Source organism: Pimephales promelas, chromosome 11 (genome assembly GCF_988280905.1).
Source record: "Pimephales promelas chromosome 11, fPimPro1.hap1.1, whole genome shotgun sequence".
Classification (NCBI taxonomy): domain Eukaryota; kingdom Metazoa; phylum Chordata; class Actinopteri; order Cypriniformes; family Leuciscidae; genus Pimephales; species Pimephales promelas.
In genome coordinates this window covers 13,144,176-13,163,179 of record NC_142779.1, presented here as the reverse complement: position 1 = coordinate 13,163,179, position 19,004 = coordinate 13,144,176, and the positions used below count along the sequence as shown (strand labels likewise).

Sequence of the window (19,004 nt, the reverse complement as noted above, 5' to 3'; positions counted from 1 at the left end):
TGGCTAACGTGAGTGTGAGTCACTGATCAATACACGTCAAAAAGACAGTGAACCAAACCACTACTCTTTATTGATTATGAAGAATAATGAACAAAGTGTTTTTTTCATAGAACGCTTATAAAACTTGAACAGATGGTAAAAGCAATGAGGTTTTATGATCACCCACGCTTAATGAGAAGAAATTAAACGTTTAAGGATTTTGGTTGGTTAATAAGCTCCTCCACTGAATCCATCCCTTGGTTCCAGAATGTGTATGGAAATTCCACTGAAGATGCAGCTCCGACCTCTCCCTGTGAGAAGGCCATAAGTACAGGAATCACCTTGTGCATGATTAAAATATAGAAACAGCATACATACAATATTTAATAATGTGTTTACCTTCATATTCAAAGAAATAAGCCCAATATCAAAGCATTTATCGTCACCTATTCTCCTCTGCATGTCGGCAAGAACAGCATGACAGGCTTCACTTGGAGACGAGCCCTTGGATAACAGATGAGAAAAATGTAAGCCAGATCTAATTTGCTGAAGTGCAAACCGTTTGCTAATGAGATTTTCATTGACCGTTTTCACTTTACACCACTACTATAGTCAACGACAACCATCAGGATACCCAGATGCTCCTAGTATTCAACATGAAATGTACTACTGAAGACAAATTACACCTCAGCCTTTGGATACATTCACATAATCCTATGTATAATTACCTAAATAAATACACGACTGAATGTTCGTCCAAGGTGATAATTTAATTTATACCAAAACAGAATTCCATACTTGTTTCATCAGCTGCACAACATGAAAGCTTGGGCAGTAGCACATGATTTTGTCTCCATCTCCTGTAGCTGTAGACAGAGAGAATATTGAGAATTTTGAAAGTACATACACCATGAGGACAAATGTACTTGGACACCTGACTATAACATCAACGGGGACTGTAATGACATTACATTCTAAATACATGACATTAATATGGAGTTGGTCCCCCCATTGCATCTTTATCAGATTCCACTCTTTTGTCAGAGGTCAGGCAGGCACTGCTATCGAATACAAAGGCCTAGCTCCCTATCTCCGTTCCATTTGATCCCAAAGGTGTCCGATGGGGTTGAGGTCATGTCTTTATGGATCTTGTGTACTGGGAAACATTCATGCTGTAATAGAAAAGAGCCTTCCCAAAACTGTTCATACAAAAAGTTGGAATCTTAGCATTGTCCAAAATGCTGAAGCATTAAGATTTCAGTTCACTGGAAGTAAGGAGCCTAGCCCAACTCCTGAAAAACAGCCCCATACCATTATCCATCCTCCACTAAACTTGCCACAACGCAGTCAGGCAGGTAACGTTCTCCTGGCATCCACCAAACCCAGACTCGCCCAGAGAAGCGTGATTTGTCTCTCCAGAAAACACGTCTCCACTGCTTCAGAGTCCAGGGGCAGTGTCCTCCATCCGACACTTGGCATTCTACTTGGTGATGTAAGGCTTGCATGCAGCTGCTCGGGCATGGAAACCCATTCCATGAAGCTCCCGTCGCATAGTTTTTGTGCTGATATTAATGCCAGGTATGGAATCAGCAGAGAGCTATGTGATTTTACATGGTCCTCCTCTTTGTCACTGAGTTGCTGCTGTTCCTAAACACTTCTACTTTCCAATAATACCACTTACAGTTGACTGTGGAATATCTAGCAGGGAAAAAATTTCACATACTGACTAATTGGAGAGGTGGCCTCCTATCACAGTAACACGCTTGAATTCACTGAGCTTGTCAGAACGACCCACTTTTTCCACAAATGATTGTAAATGCAGACTTCATGACTAGATGCTTGATTCTATGCATCTGTGGTAATTGGTCTGATTGAATGCAATAATTAAGACAAATTCTATTGTCCATATGTATTTCAGATGTAAAGTCCCCAAAACATCTATACTGTATGGTCAATATTACAATCTAATTTGATCTAATAAAATGTTAAATCTAATCCAGTCTAAAGAATAAACAATACATTTGAGGAAAAGTTTTTAATACAAGCTCAGGCTGCAATTAAAAAGTCAAAAGCAGCAAAAAAATAAATACATAAAACCTTACCTGCTGCAGCCCCCACCTGAAAATACAGAGAACAGCTGTCATGCTAAAGTAGAATAACTTGTCATACTTTTAAAAATTAATATAATTTGATAGTAAAGAAACAGGCTATGAGTTTAATGATAAAAAAAACCTGCAGGTCTTACTGTATTATCAGCATATAGACCACAGCCTGGAAGCGGAGAATCCCCCACCCTCCCTGGTGATTTGAAGGGAGCTCCTGATGTAGAAACTCCTGCACAATATTTGTAAATTTAGGAACATACAAATGATAATTGTCAAATAACAGAATTTGTACAAAATATCACATTTGTATAATTAGAATCATATCGATACTGTCTCAAGCATAATTATGAAATATGAAACCAAATGTAACTATACATCAAAATAATATTTTTAAAGAAATGAATATAATAGGAAATGTAAGTGTAAACCTTACCTACTGTTATGTTTCCGCTTAGATCGAGAGCAATAAGACCTATGAGAAAGTAAACCAATTTAAGCTGGAATCTGTGCAACATACACTACTTGATTACCATAAAGCTGTAACAAAAGTTAATTATAAACCCAACCAGTGAGATTAATATTCTCAATTATACTATTGCAATTAGATGTACTGTAATATGCGTGATTATATATTTTTAAATGTATATTCATAATCATAAAATTGAAACAACATTGATTATATACTAAATGTCAGTATCATTTTATTACATTAGGCCATACCCAGTTCAGAAATAATTAAGAGTCATAGTAGATGTCTCCCTGCCAAGTGAGTTAACCAACCCCCACCACAACCTGGTTGAGTCATCAGACTTAAAAAAACGGGTTAGCCCCATATATGATTTACTCATCGAGAACGATTTCAGGTTATATTAATCTCTTACCTATTGTATCATGCCCACCACTAACAGGTTTATTTTTTTCAAGGAATTCCTTTTGAAGTACATGTGTAAAAAGAAAACAGAAAAATGTCATAAAACATATGTATTCTCTCTAGGAATTAAAATAATAAATTTCCGTGCGTGTGAATACCCGGTAAGCGGTAGCTGTATGGTGAGAGAGCATATTGTCATTGGCCTCAGATGTAAAACCTAGATCCTGAGCAAATGCTTCTGCTCCATCTCCAACAAGCAAGCTGTGAGGACTCTTCTCCATTACTTTGCGAGCTACACGACATGGCTGTGCAATACTAGCAATGAAAACAAAAGTATACAAAATGGTTCTGGGCCAGGCGTTATGGAAAAAAACTGATTTCCTATTTGTTTGTTTTTTCTCTTTAAGCAGTGCATTGCAATTGAAAGCATTGTACCAAAGGGCAATTTTGTTACATGTAAGAGATTCTAAAGGAGAAAATACTCAACAGACTTTTATTTTACCCTCGCAGTGCAGCCACTGCCCCAAATCTCCCTGGCACACCTTCCATAATTGCAGCATCACATTCAACCACTCCCTTGCAATTTGGATATCCTCCTCTGCCAACAATGTGCCGTCCCGTGTCTGCATCATCTTCAACCTCTGAGAGAACAAACCTTTATCAGAAAAGCATATAGGCCTATGTCTGGTTATTATTTATAAAAGAAAGATACCATAAAATAGAAAACTATTTTACATAATATTGAAATATATTTATGCCATATATAGTAAATAAATTCCTCTTAAACAGTTCCAATACATTCCCACATATCCTAATAAACAAAGTCTGCTAACATTTACAGTACAACAAATGCTTGGGATTAATATGAAAAATGGGAATGAATTCTCTAATGATAATTACTAAATCTCAAGTAAACATAGTTACAAAAAGAAGGTCCAATCAGATCCCACATTATTCACAGCCTACCTGTATGTATTTATCCCCTTTAAATAATAAACGTTAAAGTATTTGATTGATGAAGAAGAGTACAACAGCTGTCTATTACCTGCCATAGCTGTTTCTACAACATCTGTTGCATTTTGTCCAGCTAGCAGCATACAACTCATTCTCTCCACTGCAGGACGAGAAAAAGACCATGTCCCCACAGCTGCCATTTGACTTAAAATGTACTTTAATATATGTATATGTATTTATCTACGGTAAACATTCATTTCCCTCTTTAGTGAAAGCAGAGTGAAAGTAAAAATATAAACCCAAGCGTTGTTAAAACACCGTTTCAAAATAAAAGTCAGGGCGTTAATAATTGAAAGTTACAGTTGTTTTAATGGTCATGAGAGAAATAGAAAAATAAACACGTATTATAGAAGCATTAGTCCTGTAATTTTAAGGCAAAATATGGGGTCAACCTAGAACAAATTGCAACAAAAGCAAACTTAATTGATTTTGTATCCTCAATGTGTCATGAGTAAAGGGGAAAAAGCCCCGAAGAATCCAATAAGGGGAAAGTTTCGAAAAAGACCCACATATCCTAATACTCGTTCTTTATCTCACGTGAACATGTCACGTGAATAGGTAAAATTTGGTAAATTGGGTAATTAGATTATGCACCGTTTGCTAATGTAAACAATTAAAAAAACTACTTTTTTCAACTTAAAGGTTCTAAAGGTTCAAATTTTCACGAAAGAAAAAGAATGAAAAGGCGTATGAATATTTGTGTCTTTTTCGAAACTTTCCCCTGGTATTCTTCGGGACTTTTTTTTTCTTTACTCAGAGAAAAAAACGCGTCTTAAGTTTAAATTCATACATGATTAAACCAGTGTTTTGATTAAATGTATTAGCAAAACGTCTATTATTATTATTATTATTATTAATAATAATAATAATAATAATATAATTCCAAAACATTATTCATAGATGACACCTTTAACTACACTATTTTTACATATAGTTATTTTAGTTTTGCATAAGAGCTTCATTTTACATTATATTTTATAACGTGTAAAAAAAATATTATTTTGGCAAATGATTGTGTGAATATTTAAAAACCCCATAATGCACCGGAAGATAATAACATAAACTCGGCGGAAGTTGTTGTGCGTGTAACTTGTGTGCGCTCCCTGTGTTTCTGGAACTGTTCCACTCAAACTCCAAGCCAGCCTGGTGGATTCTGCGAAATATCGGTTTGTTTGTACCTTTTTAATGCACAATCTATTACACTATTTCGGAAAACATGTTTGTTATATAGCATGAACTGTTTCAGTTCGTAACGAACAGATTAGCGCCACAAAAGCTAGCCACGTTGGGCTTCAGTCTGCTCCGTAGACATTCGTTTTGATCACTACTGTCAACTCATTTGTCGCTTTCCATTGCATGTGAATTGTGTTATGTTAAGAGGTCTTTCAAATGTGATGTATAACATTGAGCCACACTACAAAAACAAACAAACATACACACAAGAACCCTACACTTGTTTACAGAATTGACACGTTAGATATGTTTTGTAGTTTACTTTCAAATTTAAATTCCTGCTTAAGTTGAAGTAATGACACCCCGTAGTGTTTATTCTACAACCAAACCATGCAATTATGTTGCATTTATTTATCTGTCCACAATACACGCAAGTGTCTCGGAAGTATTGTGCTGTTGTGTGCTAAGTGTTTTTGTTTGTTCTTGTTTTCAGCACAGGTCTTCTGAAGTCATTGAGACTTGAAGACCTAATTTAGTCTTGAAATCACTGCTAGGTTGTTTTGCTTCATAACCTGTCAATATGGAGCAGAACAACAGTATACCACCTTTTCCTCAAGGGCTGGCTTCTCCACAGGTGAGTAATGTAGTGTTGTGTTGAGTAAACATAGTTAATACACAGCTTTAGAAATCACAACCGATTTTAAAATATAGGCATCTTTACAACTTTAGAAATGGTTATAGAGGAAAGCTGGGCAAACAACTGAGGATCACACAATACCAGACTATATTCGTTCCAAACACAACCTCAGACGCGGCACGACAATTGAAAATGTGTTATAAAATCAAACATGTTCAATATTTGTTGACTGGATGGAGTCATAGTCTGAGGCTAAACAAAAAAAATCTGATTCTGTGCCCTTTATAAACTATTGTTATTATTATTATTTTGTTGTGATTGTCAACTCAAATCTGGAGACTGGCTCTGACTTTCGGCAACTAGTGTTGACTCCTCCAGACTGTGTGGTGTATTCCAGGCCTTACAAAACACAGGTATTTTAAACAAAACGTATTCAATGCATGAAGTTAATTCACCTCGTCTCTATTCAAAGGGAGCCATGACACCTGGCTTGCCCATTTTCAGTCCTATGATGCCGTACGGCACGGGTCTTACACCACAGCCAGTGCAGAACACCAACAGCTTGTCCCTCCTGGAGGAGCAGCAGCGACAGCAGCAGCAGCAACAGGCGGCCTCGCAACAGCAGGGTGGGATGGTGGCGGGTTCAGGCCAGACACCCCAGCTGTACCACTCACAGGTCTCCACGACCACAGCACTGCCAGGCAACACTCCACTTTATAACACACCTCTCACCCCTATGACCCCCGTCACTCCTGCCACACCGGCCTCAGAGAGCTCTGGCATTGTTCCCCAGTTACAGTGAGTTCTTTAGCTGTCATCACTGCACAATTCTGTTCGAAACATTGTTGATTGCCTTTCAGAAAAAACAAAGTTATTGAATATATCTGTGATCTAGAAGATCATGATTGTCATTTTAAATTCATTAGAACTGTTTACAATTTCCTGTTATGTTAAAGTTATATTATATAAATTTATTTTTAAGGAACATTGTGTCCACTGTAAACTTGGGGTGCAAACTTGACTTAAAGACGATAGCACTTCGAGCCAGAAATGCTGAATATAATCCAAAGGTGAGATTGTTTTTGTACAACCTTTTTAATACCATTTGACCATTAAAAAATGATAAAACTGGTTATGTCAGATTTGGATTTTTCTGATTTGAAGTATGTTTCAAGTAGACTAGAGTTGGCCTCGCATGCCTGAAATAGCTGCCTGGATTTGTTGCAAATATGACCACAAAGTGTACTGACTTTCCTTAAAAGGGGCTTTGCCTCTTGTTACAAAAATCTAAATTACTTGCAAGTGTATGATATTTTCTAAACAATAAGCAAAATATTAAAAACATCCACTTTAGTTGAACTCATATATTCATTAACTATTTCAGCGTTTTGCTGCCGTCATCATGAGAATACGAGAACCCAGAACAACAGCCCTCATCTTCAGCTCGGGGAAGATGGTGTGCACAGGAGCCAAAAGGTACGAGTCCCAACTTGCTGTGTTTTTCTTCCTATCACACACGTGTAGAACAAACAGCAGTGTGTGTGTTTGCCTTTTTTGTGTGCAATCGCTTCTGCAGTGAGGAACAGTCCCGATTGGCAGCCAGGAAATATGCCAGAGTGGTGCAGAAGTTGGGTTTTCCTGCCAAATTCTTAGACTTCAAAATTCAGAACATGGTGGGCAGCTGTGACGTCAAGTTTCCCATTCGATTAGAGGGCCTGGTGCTTACACATCAGCAGTTTAGCAGGTTTGTCTATTTATTTGTTAATTAGTTTTATCTCAAACTAACTCATAAGTTAATTCAAATTTTCTACACTATTACTGTTTGTACCACTTGAGTTATGCTTATAGGTTTATTTTAATATTTAATCCACTGAGCTTTTGAATTCAGAATCATTCTGTCTTGAGATGGAAAAACTAACACCATTTGATATGAAACCTAATATCCTGCTGATACTTTCCCCCAGCTATGAACCAGAGTTATTTCCAGGATTAATCTACAGAATGATCAAACCAAGAATTGTCCTTTTAATATTCGTTTCAGGCAAAGTTGTACTCACAGGTGAGGTTATTGTTGTATTTAAAATGGCACAAACAGTAACTTTCAATGCTAGTATGAGATTCTGAGTGAAATTCCTGTCTTTTTTTTTTTTTTTTTTTTCTAGGTGCAAAAGTTAGAGGAGAAATCTATGAAGCGTTTGAGAATATATACCCAATCTTAAAAGGATTCAGGAAGACTACATAATCTCTGGGCAGAGCACCATTCTGTTATCGCTGGTGAATTACTGGCTGAGCCCACCGGTATTTCTGGGGTGACCTACAGTGTTTCATTTACTTTTGTAAGCTTGTAAATATGAAGGACACCTTTTTCTTCACTCAGAAAGTGAACTGTTTTGAGGATAACTTGTTTTTATTTGACCTTTTTAAAATGTTTCTCACTTGCTATTCGGTTTTCAAAATACTGTTTTATCCATGTATGATAATTTTAAAGAATTCTTTTATGGTTTTATTATGTATGTTCATCATTTAATAGATGCTTTTACACATTCCCTTTATTAGCAGGTTTTATGTGTTTTGCATTACTGATGTCTGTGTTGACTGCCCATCAGTGAAAGGAATAAGGCTGGGAAGTTATGCCTATGTTGACCAGTCCGAGAATATTTTTTTTGAAGGAGCGCTTTTTTTTTTTAACAAAGCTTTGCAAACAAGTTTGCGAATCCTTCAGTTGTTGAAATCATGTGGATTTGATGTTTTAAGTTACAGTTTTAAATAAGATGTTACAGTTGGCAAATCTAACAATCGAATTCACATGTCATTGTATAATGTGCTGTAGGTCTCCCAGTAACCCCATGTAAAGCACTGACATCATTTTAATTTAATTTGTTTGTCTATGTAACTAACTTTGCTACATTGAATCGAAATAAATGTTTGCCAACTTCAGCTTATCGCTACAGTATCTACTCTAGAATGGCAATAAGACCTCTCATTTTTGTTGTGTTATGAGTTTTTACAATCTGAAAAATTAGTGAGATTAATTTTGGATTTCATTCCAGGCCTTCACAAATAATAAATTACAATTTTATTATGAATAACAAGGCAGGAAAATTGTGTTAAGACGTTGCTTTACAAATTGTAGGGCTTTTTTTCAAATGCAAGAACTTCAAGAAGACATTTAAGTAAGAATACCTAACTCATAAATACAGTAAAAACAATGTTGTGAAATATTATAAATTCATATTTTAAAATATAACTTCCTGTGATTGTAAAGCTGAATCTTTAAGAGTCAGTGAAACGCAATCCTTCAGAAATCATTCTTATATGCTGATTTTATGCATTATGCATAAAAATGAATTTTGTTAACAGATTTATAAAATAATTAATTTTATTAACACATTTCTTATCAATCTTGAAAATAGTTGAGCTGCTTAATATTTATGTATAAACGGTAAGGCATTATTCTTTAATTAATTGAAAGTTGAAAAGAGTAAAATTTATTTGAAATAGAAATGTCTTAATGCGAACATCTTTACTATAACTTTAAATCAATTTAATGCATCCTTGATGAATAGAACAGAAGTATGAGGGGCAGAAATGTTGCACTGTATGAGGGTGCCTCGAAAGAACCAATCCTTTATTGTTCACATTTCTTTATTATATAAGTCTAAATAATAGTTCATATGCATTGACTAATTCTACACAGTTTGATCTCCTGAAAAGTCTTGTTTCCAGATGAACTCTGCAGAATATTTGGAGCCTTGGTCACAGCTGTCGGCACATGTGTAGATGGCCACTGTCCCCCAGTCTATGCTGGCATCTGTCCTATCCACTTTGAGGTGATTAAGTAACTGAGGCATGATCTGAAATAAACACAGTGACAATTTAAACCATGAAATGCATTAATCTAATGGTATGGTATGACATGTAAGAGATACACCAAAGCATAGATGTGTATTTTAAAACAAAAGTTTGGGTTCAATAATATTTCAAGAAGTTTCCTATGCTCACCATGAATGGATTTATTTCATCATTTATTTTAAGATTTTCGGTAGCCATAACTCTATTTTCACATCCTTCAGAAATAATTTCAATATGCTGATTATGGTGCTTAAGAAATATTTATTATTATCAATGTTCAAAACCATTTTAATGCTTAATATTTTTCAGGATTCTTTGACGAATAGAAATTTTGAAAAGCAAATCTTTGGTAACATTATTAACAACTTTACCAGAATTTTTGTTCAATTTAATAGACCCTTGCTGAATAAAATCTCACTGACCCTAAACTTTCAAACAGCAGTGTATAAATGACAATGTGCTTTTTATTTAACATGTATTTTACCTGAAATTCAAAGAGACGTTTAGCACCACATGGACATTCTGGAACTTCGTCATCACGTGGCACGTGTTCAGCTGACACCCACAGAGGAGATCCTTCTTTACAATACCGCAAAACCTTAAAAAAATACGTATACAATCACATAGCCATTGAACCATATAACAGACATCAGCCATGGGTAGCATTTGCTCTTCTTATCACCGACCTGTTGTGGGTCATTAGCAATTCGCTTCTTGAACTTCTGAAACACTTTAGCGTCTTGTGTTTCATGAAACGCCATACTCTCTAGCTCACTGTCCTCCAAATCTGAGAGAGTAAATAAAAATGGAATGACAAATCCTAGACAAGACACAGAAATATCAAGCTGCTGAATCTATTCTGCTGAAAGGCATACCATTATTTAAGCACGCCATGTTCTGATCCAAACTGTGGGATTCATGGTGTTCCTCATCTGTTGCTGGAAGCTCTTCCGGTTCGGTAACCAGCTCCCATTCAGGAAAGAGAAATGGATTAAGCTCCTCTGAAGTATGAGAAGCTGTAGATCCAAATATGAAGACAACACAACATATATATACGGCACTCATTAGAAATAATGTATAATTAAAGCATTTACTCACCCTCATTTGAACATTCTTTCTTGTGCCGGTGTTTCCAATCTATGGTCTGATGCTCTTTACTGCAGTATGTGACAGAGTGACATCGAGAGCAGGCTTTCTGTCCCAGACAGCCACACAGTCTGCACAATTTGAGCCCAGATTTCAGAACCTGATGTTCATCCACTGCGTGGTCTGGCTTCTCATCAGAGGGTGGGTCATAAGGGTAAAAGTCATTTTTCCTTGGCAGTTGACATCTGAACACTAGAAATGGGGATAAAGCAGAATTATTTATACTCTAATGTTAGTATTATACACAGGCTTGCACGTTTAAACTAAACCACTTTTAGATAATGAGGGATGAATCCCAAATGAATACATCTTCAATTAAAATAACACAAACACAAAGAGTAATACATAAGAAAGTTCTACTCAACATATTTCGATAGCTCATAATTTACCTTTTAAACACTTGTTGTCATTTCTTGTATAGCAGGCTGGTGTCTTACAGCAGAACACAAATAGTGTTCGGTGAAAGCATCGATCATATTCCATAATAGGCGCATACACCTGCAGAAGAAACACTGTTGGGAGATTGCACTTCTCGCACTGTAATTCAGACACAGTTGGCAAATCAACCTGACGTAACCACGCAGGTCTCCCTCCAACTTTACTTGGAAACTGGTCGCTAAGAAGTTGCCATGATTCTGCCTCCTCTAGGAAGCCCAACACGACCTCACGGGTTGTTTTAGACTCTTTTGCTGATTTTGCAGCCATCTGTCAAACTCTCAAAGTCGCATATAAAGCAAAAGGTTTCAGAGTCATGTGCGGGCGTCTGTTCATCTGAGACCGGGGCTCGGGTCAAACAAGATCTGTGACTAACGTTCCACACACAAATAAGCAGCCTGAGCAATGCGCAAATAATGTGGATGGAAGTTGGAACCTATCATATATGACTTATATATCAGTTAGTATTATAAATAATTAATATCCTGAACGAATAGTCTCTATTATCTAGAGATAAACGTCGTTATCTTGTTCTTGGGTGAATTTAAACCGTTTTAGAATGTGTCCAATAGATGGCGTCACCGTTATTTTAGAATGTGTCCAATAGATGGCGTCACCGTTATTTAAAAAAAAAAAAATGTATAAAAGCCATATATTGTCGATGCTAGAGGTCAATGGGCCGACTGATTCAAGCTGATGGAAGAGCAACTTTGACTGAAATAACCACTTACAACCGAGGTGCAGCAAAGCATTTGTGAAGCCACAATCTTGAGGCAGATGGGCTGCAATAGCAGAACACTTACTGGGATGGGATTTATGGGATTTACTGGGTACATCCCAGTCCCCCTGAATCCAGCTTGGGCAGTCTGGACTGTGCCTGCATTAGCATCGCAAGGAAGCTCATAAGTAGTTTAAGCCAGTCTTTGTTGAAATATCTAGCTAACTAACTAAATTTATGAGGGACATAGCCTATAAAAAGGGAACTCAATTCCTCAATATGCTGTTAGCAAACTGAGACAGTGTCAAAATCGCATCAAAAAAAACCCCAAGAAGATTAATATGAATGTAATTTTAAAAAAATCTGATTCTCCATTACATCCTATAACAAAATATATAACAATTACAAATGATTCATGAGTTGTTGTTTTTTTTTTTTTCATTTTATAACCTTAACATTAATGCTATGTCATTTTACTTACAATCATGGGTCACTGTAAGGTTGTTAATGATGTGCCAGTGCCACACACTGGAAGTCATGTCATAGCCACATAATCTTTTTTTCTATATATCACATACTTGCTAATGATGAGCTCAGTGTTGATTTTTAGTAATAAAAACATATCCATGTAAAGATAGAATATGTATTATATATTGTGCGTGTATTCGCGCCTGTTCAGTTGAGTTTATCAGAAATGACAACAGCAGGTCTGCAGAACTTTAGTTGATGATGTCATGGGCTCTGTCCCAAATCCTACTAATCTTCCTACCTTGGGTAGGACCGAAATTGCTGCGCGCGCCTCAAAACACTGTCTAGTAAGGCGGCTGACTAGGCATTGAGACACAGCCACAGTATTTGGGTGTAAAGGAGTAAAGTGCTCAGATCAGTTTTAGAGAGGGTGGAGGATGGCTCGCCTCATGGGCGCATAACGTCAGTGCTGGTCAGTGCATGTGTGGGCTTCGTATTTATTTTTGCTTCAGAGTTTCTTTGTTTTACGTCCAGATAAAGCAAACACTTCTTGATTTGAAATGCAGCTTTCAGCGGACGTTTTCCTCCTCTAAAATAAATAGACACCGCGATGAAATCGGAGACTGGCGCTCCGGTCTCTCATTCACTAACGTTAGCGAGATGAATCGCTGAAACTGGCGTTGATACTTTTGGACGGTCAGTGTTTTCAGCGATGCCTCCGCAAGGAGGTGGAGAGTATAAGCCTGTCCCAGGTACGGTTGTGCCGCCGGTACCCCCGAGGAGATTCAGGGGCAAAGATTTATCATCCGCGGTGAAGAGCCGCTTCGGGTCTGCAGCGGAGCGCAGGGTGAAGTGCGTGTTGGTTGGTGATGGTGCAGTGGGTAAAACTAGTCTCATTGTGAGCTATACCACCAATGGATATCCCACCGAGTATGTTCCAACAGCGTTTGACAACTTTGCAGGTAAATATCGAGCCAGCATTCAAAATCAAACCGTAAAACTAAATGTAAAAATTAAATAAATGTAATAAATTAAAAACTTGAACTAACCACCTGCTAGAAAATCCAGTTTAAGCTAGTGCTGCCTTGGGTAGCTGTTTTTTAGTTGGTCTAAGATGGCCATTACTTTACTTGTCCAAACTTCTGGTCATTTGCTTGATAGACCATCTTCAGCTACCATCTGTTTTTCCAACATAACAAGTTCAAACTGGTTTTTGGAACATGATGTCTAGCCAACCAACTAATAACCAGCTTGAACTAGCCAATGACTATATATGAGTTTTTGTAAGGCCAGCTAGTTCACCAACCCATTTCAATCTCATTTATCATCACAGTCCATGTGTCTTAATGTGCTCTGACTAAAGAGGGTTAAAATGTCAAATCGAAACTGTTCTCTTCTGCAGCGGTTGTAGCTGTGGACGGCAAGCCTGTGAAACTTCAGCTTTGTGACACAGCCGGTCAGGTCAGTCCATTGAGCCCACTCAGCACCATCAGACCCAAACAAACCACCTCACAAACACATTCAAGGCAGTGCAACTTCATCATGTCCCTGCATAAGGAGGATGACATATTGTTTGCACAAACACATGCTGGTCGAAGCCCTGCTCTCTTAACTGTAAACAGACTTGTGAGTCATGTCCTAATTAGTCATATGGTTGCCTATCTGCTAGATAAGAAAGAAAGTGATTCAGTGTTGTTTTGCTTATTCATGATAAGATTTTCTGGTAAAGTTCAACTGAAGTTTGCAGTCCAGGCATCATAAGCAAGTATATGCTTCATCCTATGGAAACACACTATTATAGGTCAGTCAGTGTTTCTCCCTTTATGGGAGGGGGAAACCAGCTCTAGGATCACAAATGGGAAGCAGTCTAATTGTGATGAATTGGGCTTGATCCAAGGGAAAGGGAGACCTACTTTCAGCCGGGGTACAGCTGGGGCTAGTCACTGGAAATGTGAGATCAGTGTGTTTTCAATGAGTTTAGCAAGCTAAGGGGAGACAGTGAAGGGAGGCAAGCCAAGAGAGATTTGGATCAGTCCTGTTTAGGCCAGTGGAAATGGAGGAAGAAAGAGAAGGAGAGAGACACGGAAAGACTTGAGAGTATTATTTATAGTATGCTAAAACACGGGTACATTTCAAATGGAATATTTGTTCTGCATAAATTAATTTGTAATATATAAAATAGTTGTTTTTTAATTTTTACTTTATTTATAAAAATAGTATATATAGAACTTTTATATCAGCCATTTATTTGGTATCGATCATAACATGGAAATAACTATCAGGCAGAATTTTAAATTTCATTAACCAGATACAAACATATTTGTATTTAAATTATATAAAATATAGGATAGGATGGGATTGTTTCTCATATGTTAGAATGTGTCCAGTTGACTAATATAAGAAGAAAGCTGGCTTGGTGTGTATCAACAGAAACCAAGCTGGAGACTCAAAAGGAAGAGTAAAAGAGATGGAATGCAATGCAGCTGTAATAAACAACAGATCTCACATTTGTGTTCTAGATTATATCTTTCATGCCGCTGACCTCACAGCGGGTTCTGATATTTCAGAGATATGGAATCATAAGCATGACCTGGATGTTCCCAGTTTAAAAGATTTAAAGTAACATTACTATAAGATAAAGACTAAAGAATTCTGCAAAAAGTAACATTAAGTATTAATATATAAATATTAAGTAGCATGATTTCAACATTGATAACAACGATTTCTGCTTTCAAAATTGATAATAAGACAAATATCTTGAGCACCAAATAAACATATTAAAATGATATCTGAAGGATTATGTGACACTGAAGACAATTCAGTTAACAGTTATTTTAAATTGTAATAATATTTCACAATATTATATTACTGTTTTACTGTATTTTTGTCCAAATAAATGGAAAGCATAAGCATAAAACTTTTTCAAAATCTTTCCATCACTAAACGTTTGAACAGTAGTGCATGATATTTCAAATGTTTCTTTTCAATAAACATACAGAAAGAAAAAATAAAGAAAAAAATGAAAAGAAAATAATACATATACAACAACTTACTACTGACAATACGTTTAATAGTAAATCATAACATTATTACTAAAGCAATCTAACAATTAACAGTATGAAGTTCTAAATGCTGATGTACATTTTTAAGGGAATCCAGCACATAAACTGTTTCAAAAAACAAATGTAAGTCCTTTATGTAAGAAAATATTTGATGTACAACAAAGCGAGCAGAACAAAAACCTTGGGGCCAATCACATTTCACATTTAACTACTTTTAATAATCCAAAACAATAACAAGTGTTAGTTTGTCTTGGACGTTTATCACAACTGAATGTTCCTTTGCTCTGGGCAGGATGAGTTTGACAAGCTCCGGCCGCTGTGCTACACCAATGCTGACGTCTTCCTGCTCTGCTTCAGTGTGGTAAGTCCCTCCTCTTTCCAGAATGTGAGGGAGAAGTGGGTGCCTGAGATCCGCCGGCACTGCCCGAGGGCACCGATACTGTTGGTCGGCACTCAGGCTGACCTCCGGCAAGACGTCAAAGTACTCATCCAGCTGGCCCAGTACAAGGAGAAGCCGGTCGACCCACAGGAGGCCTGTGAGTGTGCTGAGGAAGTGCAAGCCGTCTCGTACATGGAGTGTTCGGCGCTCACCCAGAAGAACCTAAAGGAGGTGTTTGACATGGCTATAGTGGCTAGCATCCAGTACTCTGACAGCCAGCAGCAGAAAAGGCTGAAGAAGCGGACGCCTGATAAAATGAGGATGCTCTCCGAGTCATGGTGGAAGAAATACTGCTGTTTGGCGTAGACACGAAAATATGATGGTACTGTCGATATTGATTCGCTTAGAATTTTATGGATGAAATGGCCACAGTTTCATCTGCTTCATGAGACTGTGTTAGTGGGTTAACTGGAGCGCAGGTGGACTTGAAATGAATGGGACCGTTTAGAAAAGATCGCCAAGCTTTTATCATAAAATGGAAAGATTCTAGAGACTAGTAGTTGTCAGCTAAATTTTAGGTTCTGCTCTCCATTTGGAAAGTCCCAGGTTAACCTCAAATTCCCATGTGAACAGTTCAGGACACGAGTCATCTGTCTTTCTTTACCTTATCACTTGTTTGAAGAGGTTTCAAGTGGACTTAAGGGCTTTTTTACAGATTCAGATCAGATTTTCCCTTTTCATTCAGGCACTGTGAAAAGCAGCCTATTGGTCGGTCTCAACAAAAACCCAGCGTTTTATTGTTGTTTTAACACTTCTTCTACTTACACGAACAGAATTGCTTGCCTTTGTTAGCCGGGATCCAGAGCGGGTTCAATCTGAGATGCTCAAGTGCTTCGTCGTGTACCTGTCAAAGCATTGAGTGTGATGTTGAGTACAAGCAGATGTTTGGACACACTATCAACTTGACATCACTGACATTTACCTTGTTGTCCTGTGAGGGTGAATGATTGTCCATTTCAGAGACAGCAGGACCCTGGCACATCTCTCCAGGCTGTCTTGTTTACATTTGGAGTTAAGTCCTGACTCAAACACACTGTGAGGTCAGGGTCTTTGAGTGTAAGTAAGTAGACTTTGTTGGCCTGTTGGATTATATATCTGGTCAATGAACCTGGAGCCTCATTAAAAACAGTGTTTTGAGTGAAGTTTTTCAGTGCTGTCAGGAGGAATTTGAGTGCCTCGGACATTCTTGAGGATTTATTAGAATATACACTGACATTCAAAAGTTTGGGTTCGGTACAATTTCTTTCTTTTTTTGTGAAGGAATTTTCTTATACTCAGAGGCTGCAATTATTTGATCAAAAGCACAGTAAAAAATAATATTGTGAAATATTATAACAATTGAAATAACTGTTTTCTATTTTAATATATTTTAAAACATAATTTATTCTTGTGATGGCAAAGCTAAAACGTCAGAAGTCATTTTAACATGCTAATTTTGTGCTCATGAAACATTTATTATTATTATCAAAATTGAAAACAGTTTTGCTGCTTAATATGGAAACTGTGAAAATTATTATTTTTTCCCTTTGTCAAAAATCAAAATTCCTTTGTAACATTATAAATGTCTTTACTGTCACTTTTGATCAGTTGTATGCATCTTTGCTGAATAATTATATTCATTTAAAAAAAGGTCTTACTAACCAAACTTTTGAATGGTGGTGTATGGTCATTTGGATGAAGAAAAAACTTACATTAGTGGGGCCAAAGTTTTTAACCAGATATTGAAGTTTCTGTTTAAGCCAGTAAAATATTTGTGCCTGAAATTCCTAATTAGGTTTTTCATGCCTTTGCAATTTATGGCACTTTTTAAAGGTGAAATGTGTCATTTCTACCCCCTTGCAGTCTTTTAGTTTAAGTTGGACATCAAAACAGCACAAACAATGGTGTAAGTTTGAGGGCTGGACTATCTGTATTCACAACTAATAGAAAATTGGGAATATGTTTTTAATTCTGTTCTTTCAAAAAAATTATTTCAAAATTATGTAATTATTAATTCAGTTTGATTTAAATTATTTCACAAATTGGGGACATTCATTAGTGGCGCAGACATGACACGCTTAAACATTTTCACATAAAATCTTTTCATTAAAAAACAAAAGAATGCATTTGGCAGGCACTTTTATCCAAAGCAACTTACAATGCCTTTAAGGTTTAAGCTACTTGCTGTGTATTTGTCGCCCCTAAACCATGATGTCCGACTCTTCATGCTTTGATAAGCATTGCAGTCTTATAATTCTATATAAAATACGTGGAATGTTGTTCCAGGTCAAACTGCACTTTTTATCAGGCCTCCACGTCGAAAGAACTGGAAAAGTTGCCTGCTGCTATGCGACATGAATGAGTGTTAAGCTAAATGACACAGTAAGGAAAAGTTAATGTTTCACCGCATAAGCTGGGTTAGGAGAAGAAGAATCACTAATGTCATTAGTGGCAAATAGTTTTCTTTCATGAGCCCAGAATGAAATCAAGATGAGTTTAATGCCACTTATAGTTTGTGCCAGAATGTGATGAGGAGTTGAAAAATAAGTGAATGGCTCTCAGCAAGTGATTGAAGTGCTGTATAACGCAAGTGTTAAAGGTGACATATGAGAGATGAACCCCAAACCAAACGATCATATTGATTTTAAAGGGATAGTTGCACAAAAATGAAAGTTCTGCCATCATTACATTTACTCGCCCTCATGTTGTGTTCAAACCTGCATGATGTTCTTCTGTTTTTTTTTTTTTCATACAGTCAAAGTCATGGGGTCCCGTGTTGTTTTACACTCTAATGACTTTCGTTCCGTGATCAAAAACAGTTAAACAGTTATATAAAATATATTTTTGTGTTGCACAGATTGAAAAAAGTCATACACATGACATCAGGGTGAGGAGATGGTGAGAGACGTCACTTAAAAACGAGAGATTTAAAAGATATTGTAATCCTAATCATATATCAAGAAGTATTTTGGTGGCATTCCTTATATTGTGAATCTTAGAATTGCACGTGTTTCAAACAACAGGCCTTAAGTTCAGACTGACCAAAGCATAGAGTGCTACAGTGCTTTCACAGGGCAGGATCAATTACTGAGAGGTTTTTGACAAGTTGCCAAACTATCACTTCAG

The 19,004-nt window shown here is 37.0% G+C and overlaps 4 protein-coding genes across 7 annotated transcripts; 2 read left to right on the top strand and 2 right to left on the bottom strand.

The window, feature by feature from the left end:
- Positions 1 to 43: 43 nt before the first annotated feature.
- Positions 44 to 4,228, bottom strand: LOC120480003 (uncharacterized). 3 transcript variants are annotated; one of them, XM_089116999.1, is made up of 10 exons: positions 4,001 to 4,228; positions 3,458 to 3,596; positions 3,114 to 3,216; positions 2,966 to 3,014; positions 2,518 to 2,556; positions 2,225 to 2,313; positions 2,082 to 2,097; positions 778 to 845; positions 379 to 483; positions 44 to 290 (listed from the first exon to the last, which is right to left on the bottom strand). In XM_089116999.1, the coding sequence occupies exons 1-10, from the start codon at positions 4,107 to 4,109 to the stop codon at positions 183 to 185; spliced, it is 825 nt and encodes a 274-aa protein (XP_088973125.1). In that variant the 5' UTR covers positions 4,110 to 4,228; the 3' UTR covers positions 44 to 182. The 3 variants fall into 3 exon arrangements, with proteins under 3 accessions (XP_088973125.1, XP_039528825.2, XP_039528824.2); XM_039672891.2 differs by having other exon boundaries at positions 3,114 to 3,270; positions 3,458 to 3,610; positions 4,001 to 4,227; XM_039672890.2 differs by having other exon boundaries at positions 3,114 to 3,270; positions 4,001 to 4,225.
- A 771-nt stretch (positions 4,229 to 4,999) lies between these two features.
- Positions 5,000 to 8,219, top strand: tbp (TATA box binding protein). Of its 2 annotated transcripts, none has more exons than XM_039672954.2 (8): positions 5,000 to 5,135; positions 5,636 to 5,776; positions 6,252 to 6,577; positions 6,762 to 6,849; positions 7,164 to 7,255; positions 7,356 to 7,523; positions 7,744 to 7,838; positions 7,942 to 8,219. In XM_039672954.2, exons 2-8 carry the CDS (start codon positions 5,723 to 5,725, stop codon positions 8,019 to 8,021), a joined length of 903 nt encoding a protein of 300 aa, XP_039528888.2. In that variant the 5' UTR covers positions 5,000 to 5,135; positions 5,636 to 5,722; the 3' UTR covers positions 8,022 to 8,219. The 2 variants fall into 2 exon arrangements, with proteins under 2 accessions (XP_039528888.2, XP_039528889.2); XM_039672955.2 differs by having other exon boundaries at positions 5,039 to 5,135; positions 5,641 to 5,776.
- Positions 8,220 to 9,380: 1,161 nt separating this feature from the next.
- Positions 9,381 to 11,578, bottom strand: pdcd2 (programmed cell death 2). The gene is made up of 6 exons (XM_039672921.2): positions 11,167 to 11,578; positions 10,730 to 10,969; positions 10,507 to 10,647; positions 10,318 to 10,418; positions 10,116 to 10,229; positions 9,381 to 9,633 (listed from the first exon to the last, which is right to left on the bottom strand). Exons 1-6 carry the CDS (start codon positions 11,480 to 11,482, stop codon positions 9,469 to 9,471), a joined length of 1,077 nt encoding a protein of 358 aa, XP_039528855.2. The 5' UTR covers positions 11,483 to 11,578; the 3' UTR covers positions 9,381 to 9,468.
- A 1,256-nt stretch (positions 11,579 to 12,834) lies between these two features.
- On the top strand, positions 12,835 to 16,352 carry rhoua (ras homolog family member Ua). The gene is made up of 3 exons (XM_039672922.2): positions 12,835 to 13,360; positions 13,801 to 13,859; positions 15,753 to 16,352. Exons 1-3 carry the CDS (start codon positions 13,111 to 13,113, stop codon positions 16,203 to 16,205), a joined length of 762 nt encoding a protein of 253 aa, XP_039528856.1. The 5' UTR covers positions 12,835 to 13,110; the 3' UTR covers positions 16,206 to 16,352.
- Positions 16,353 to 19,004: the final 2,652 nt, after the last annotated feature.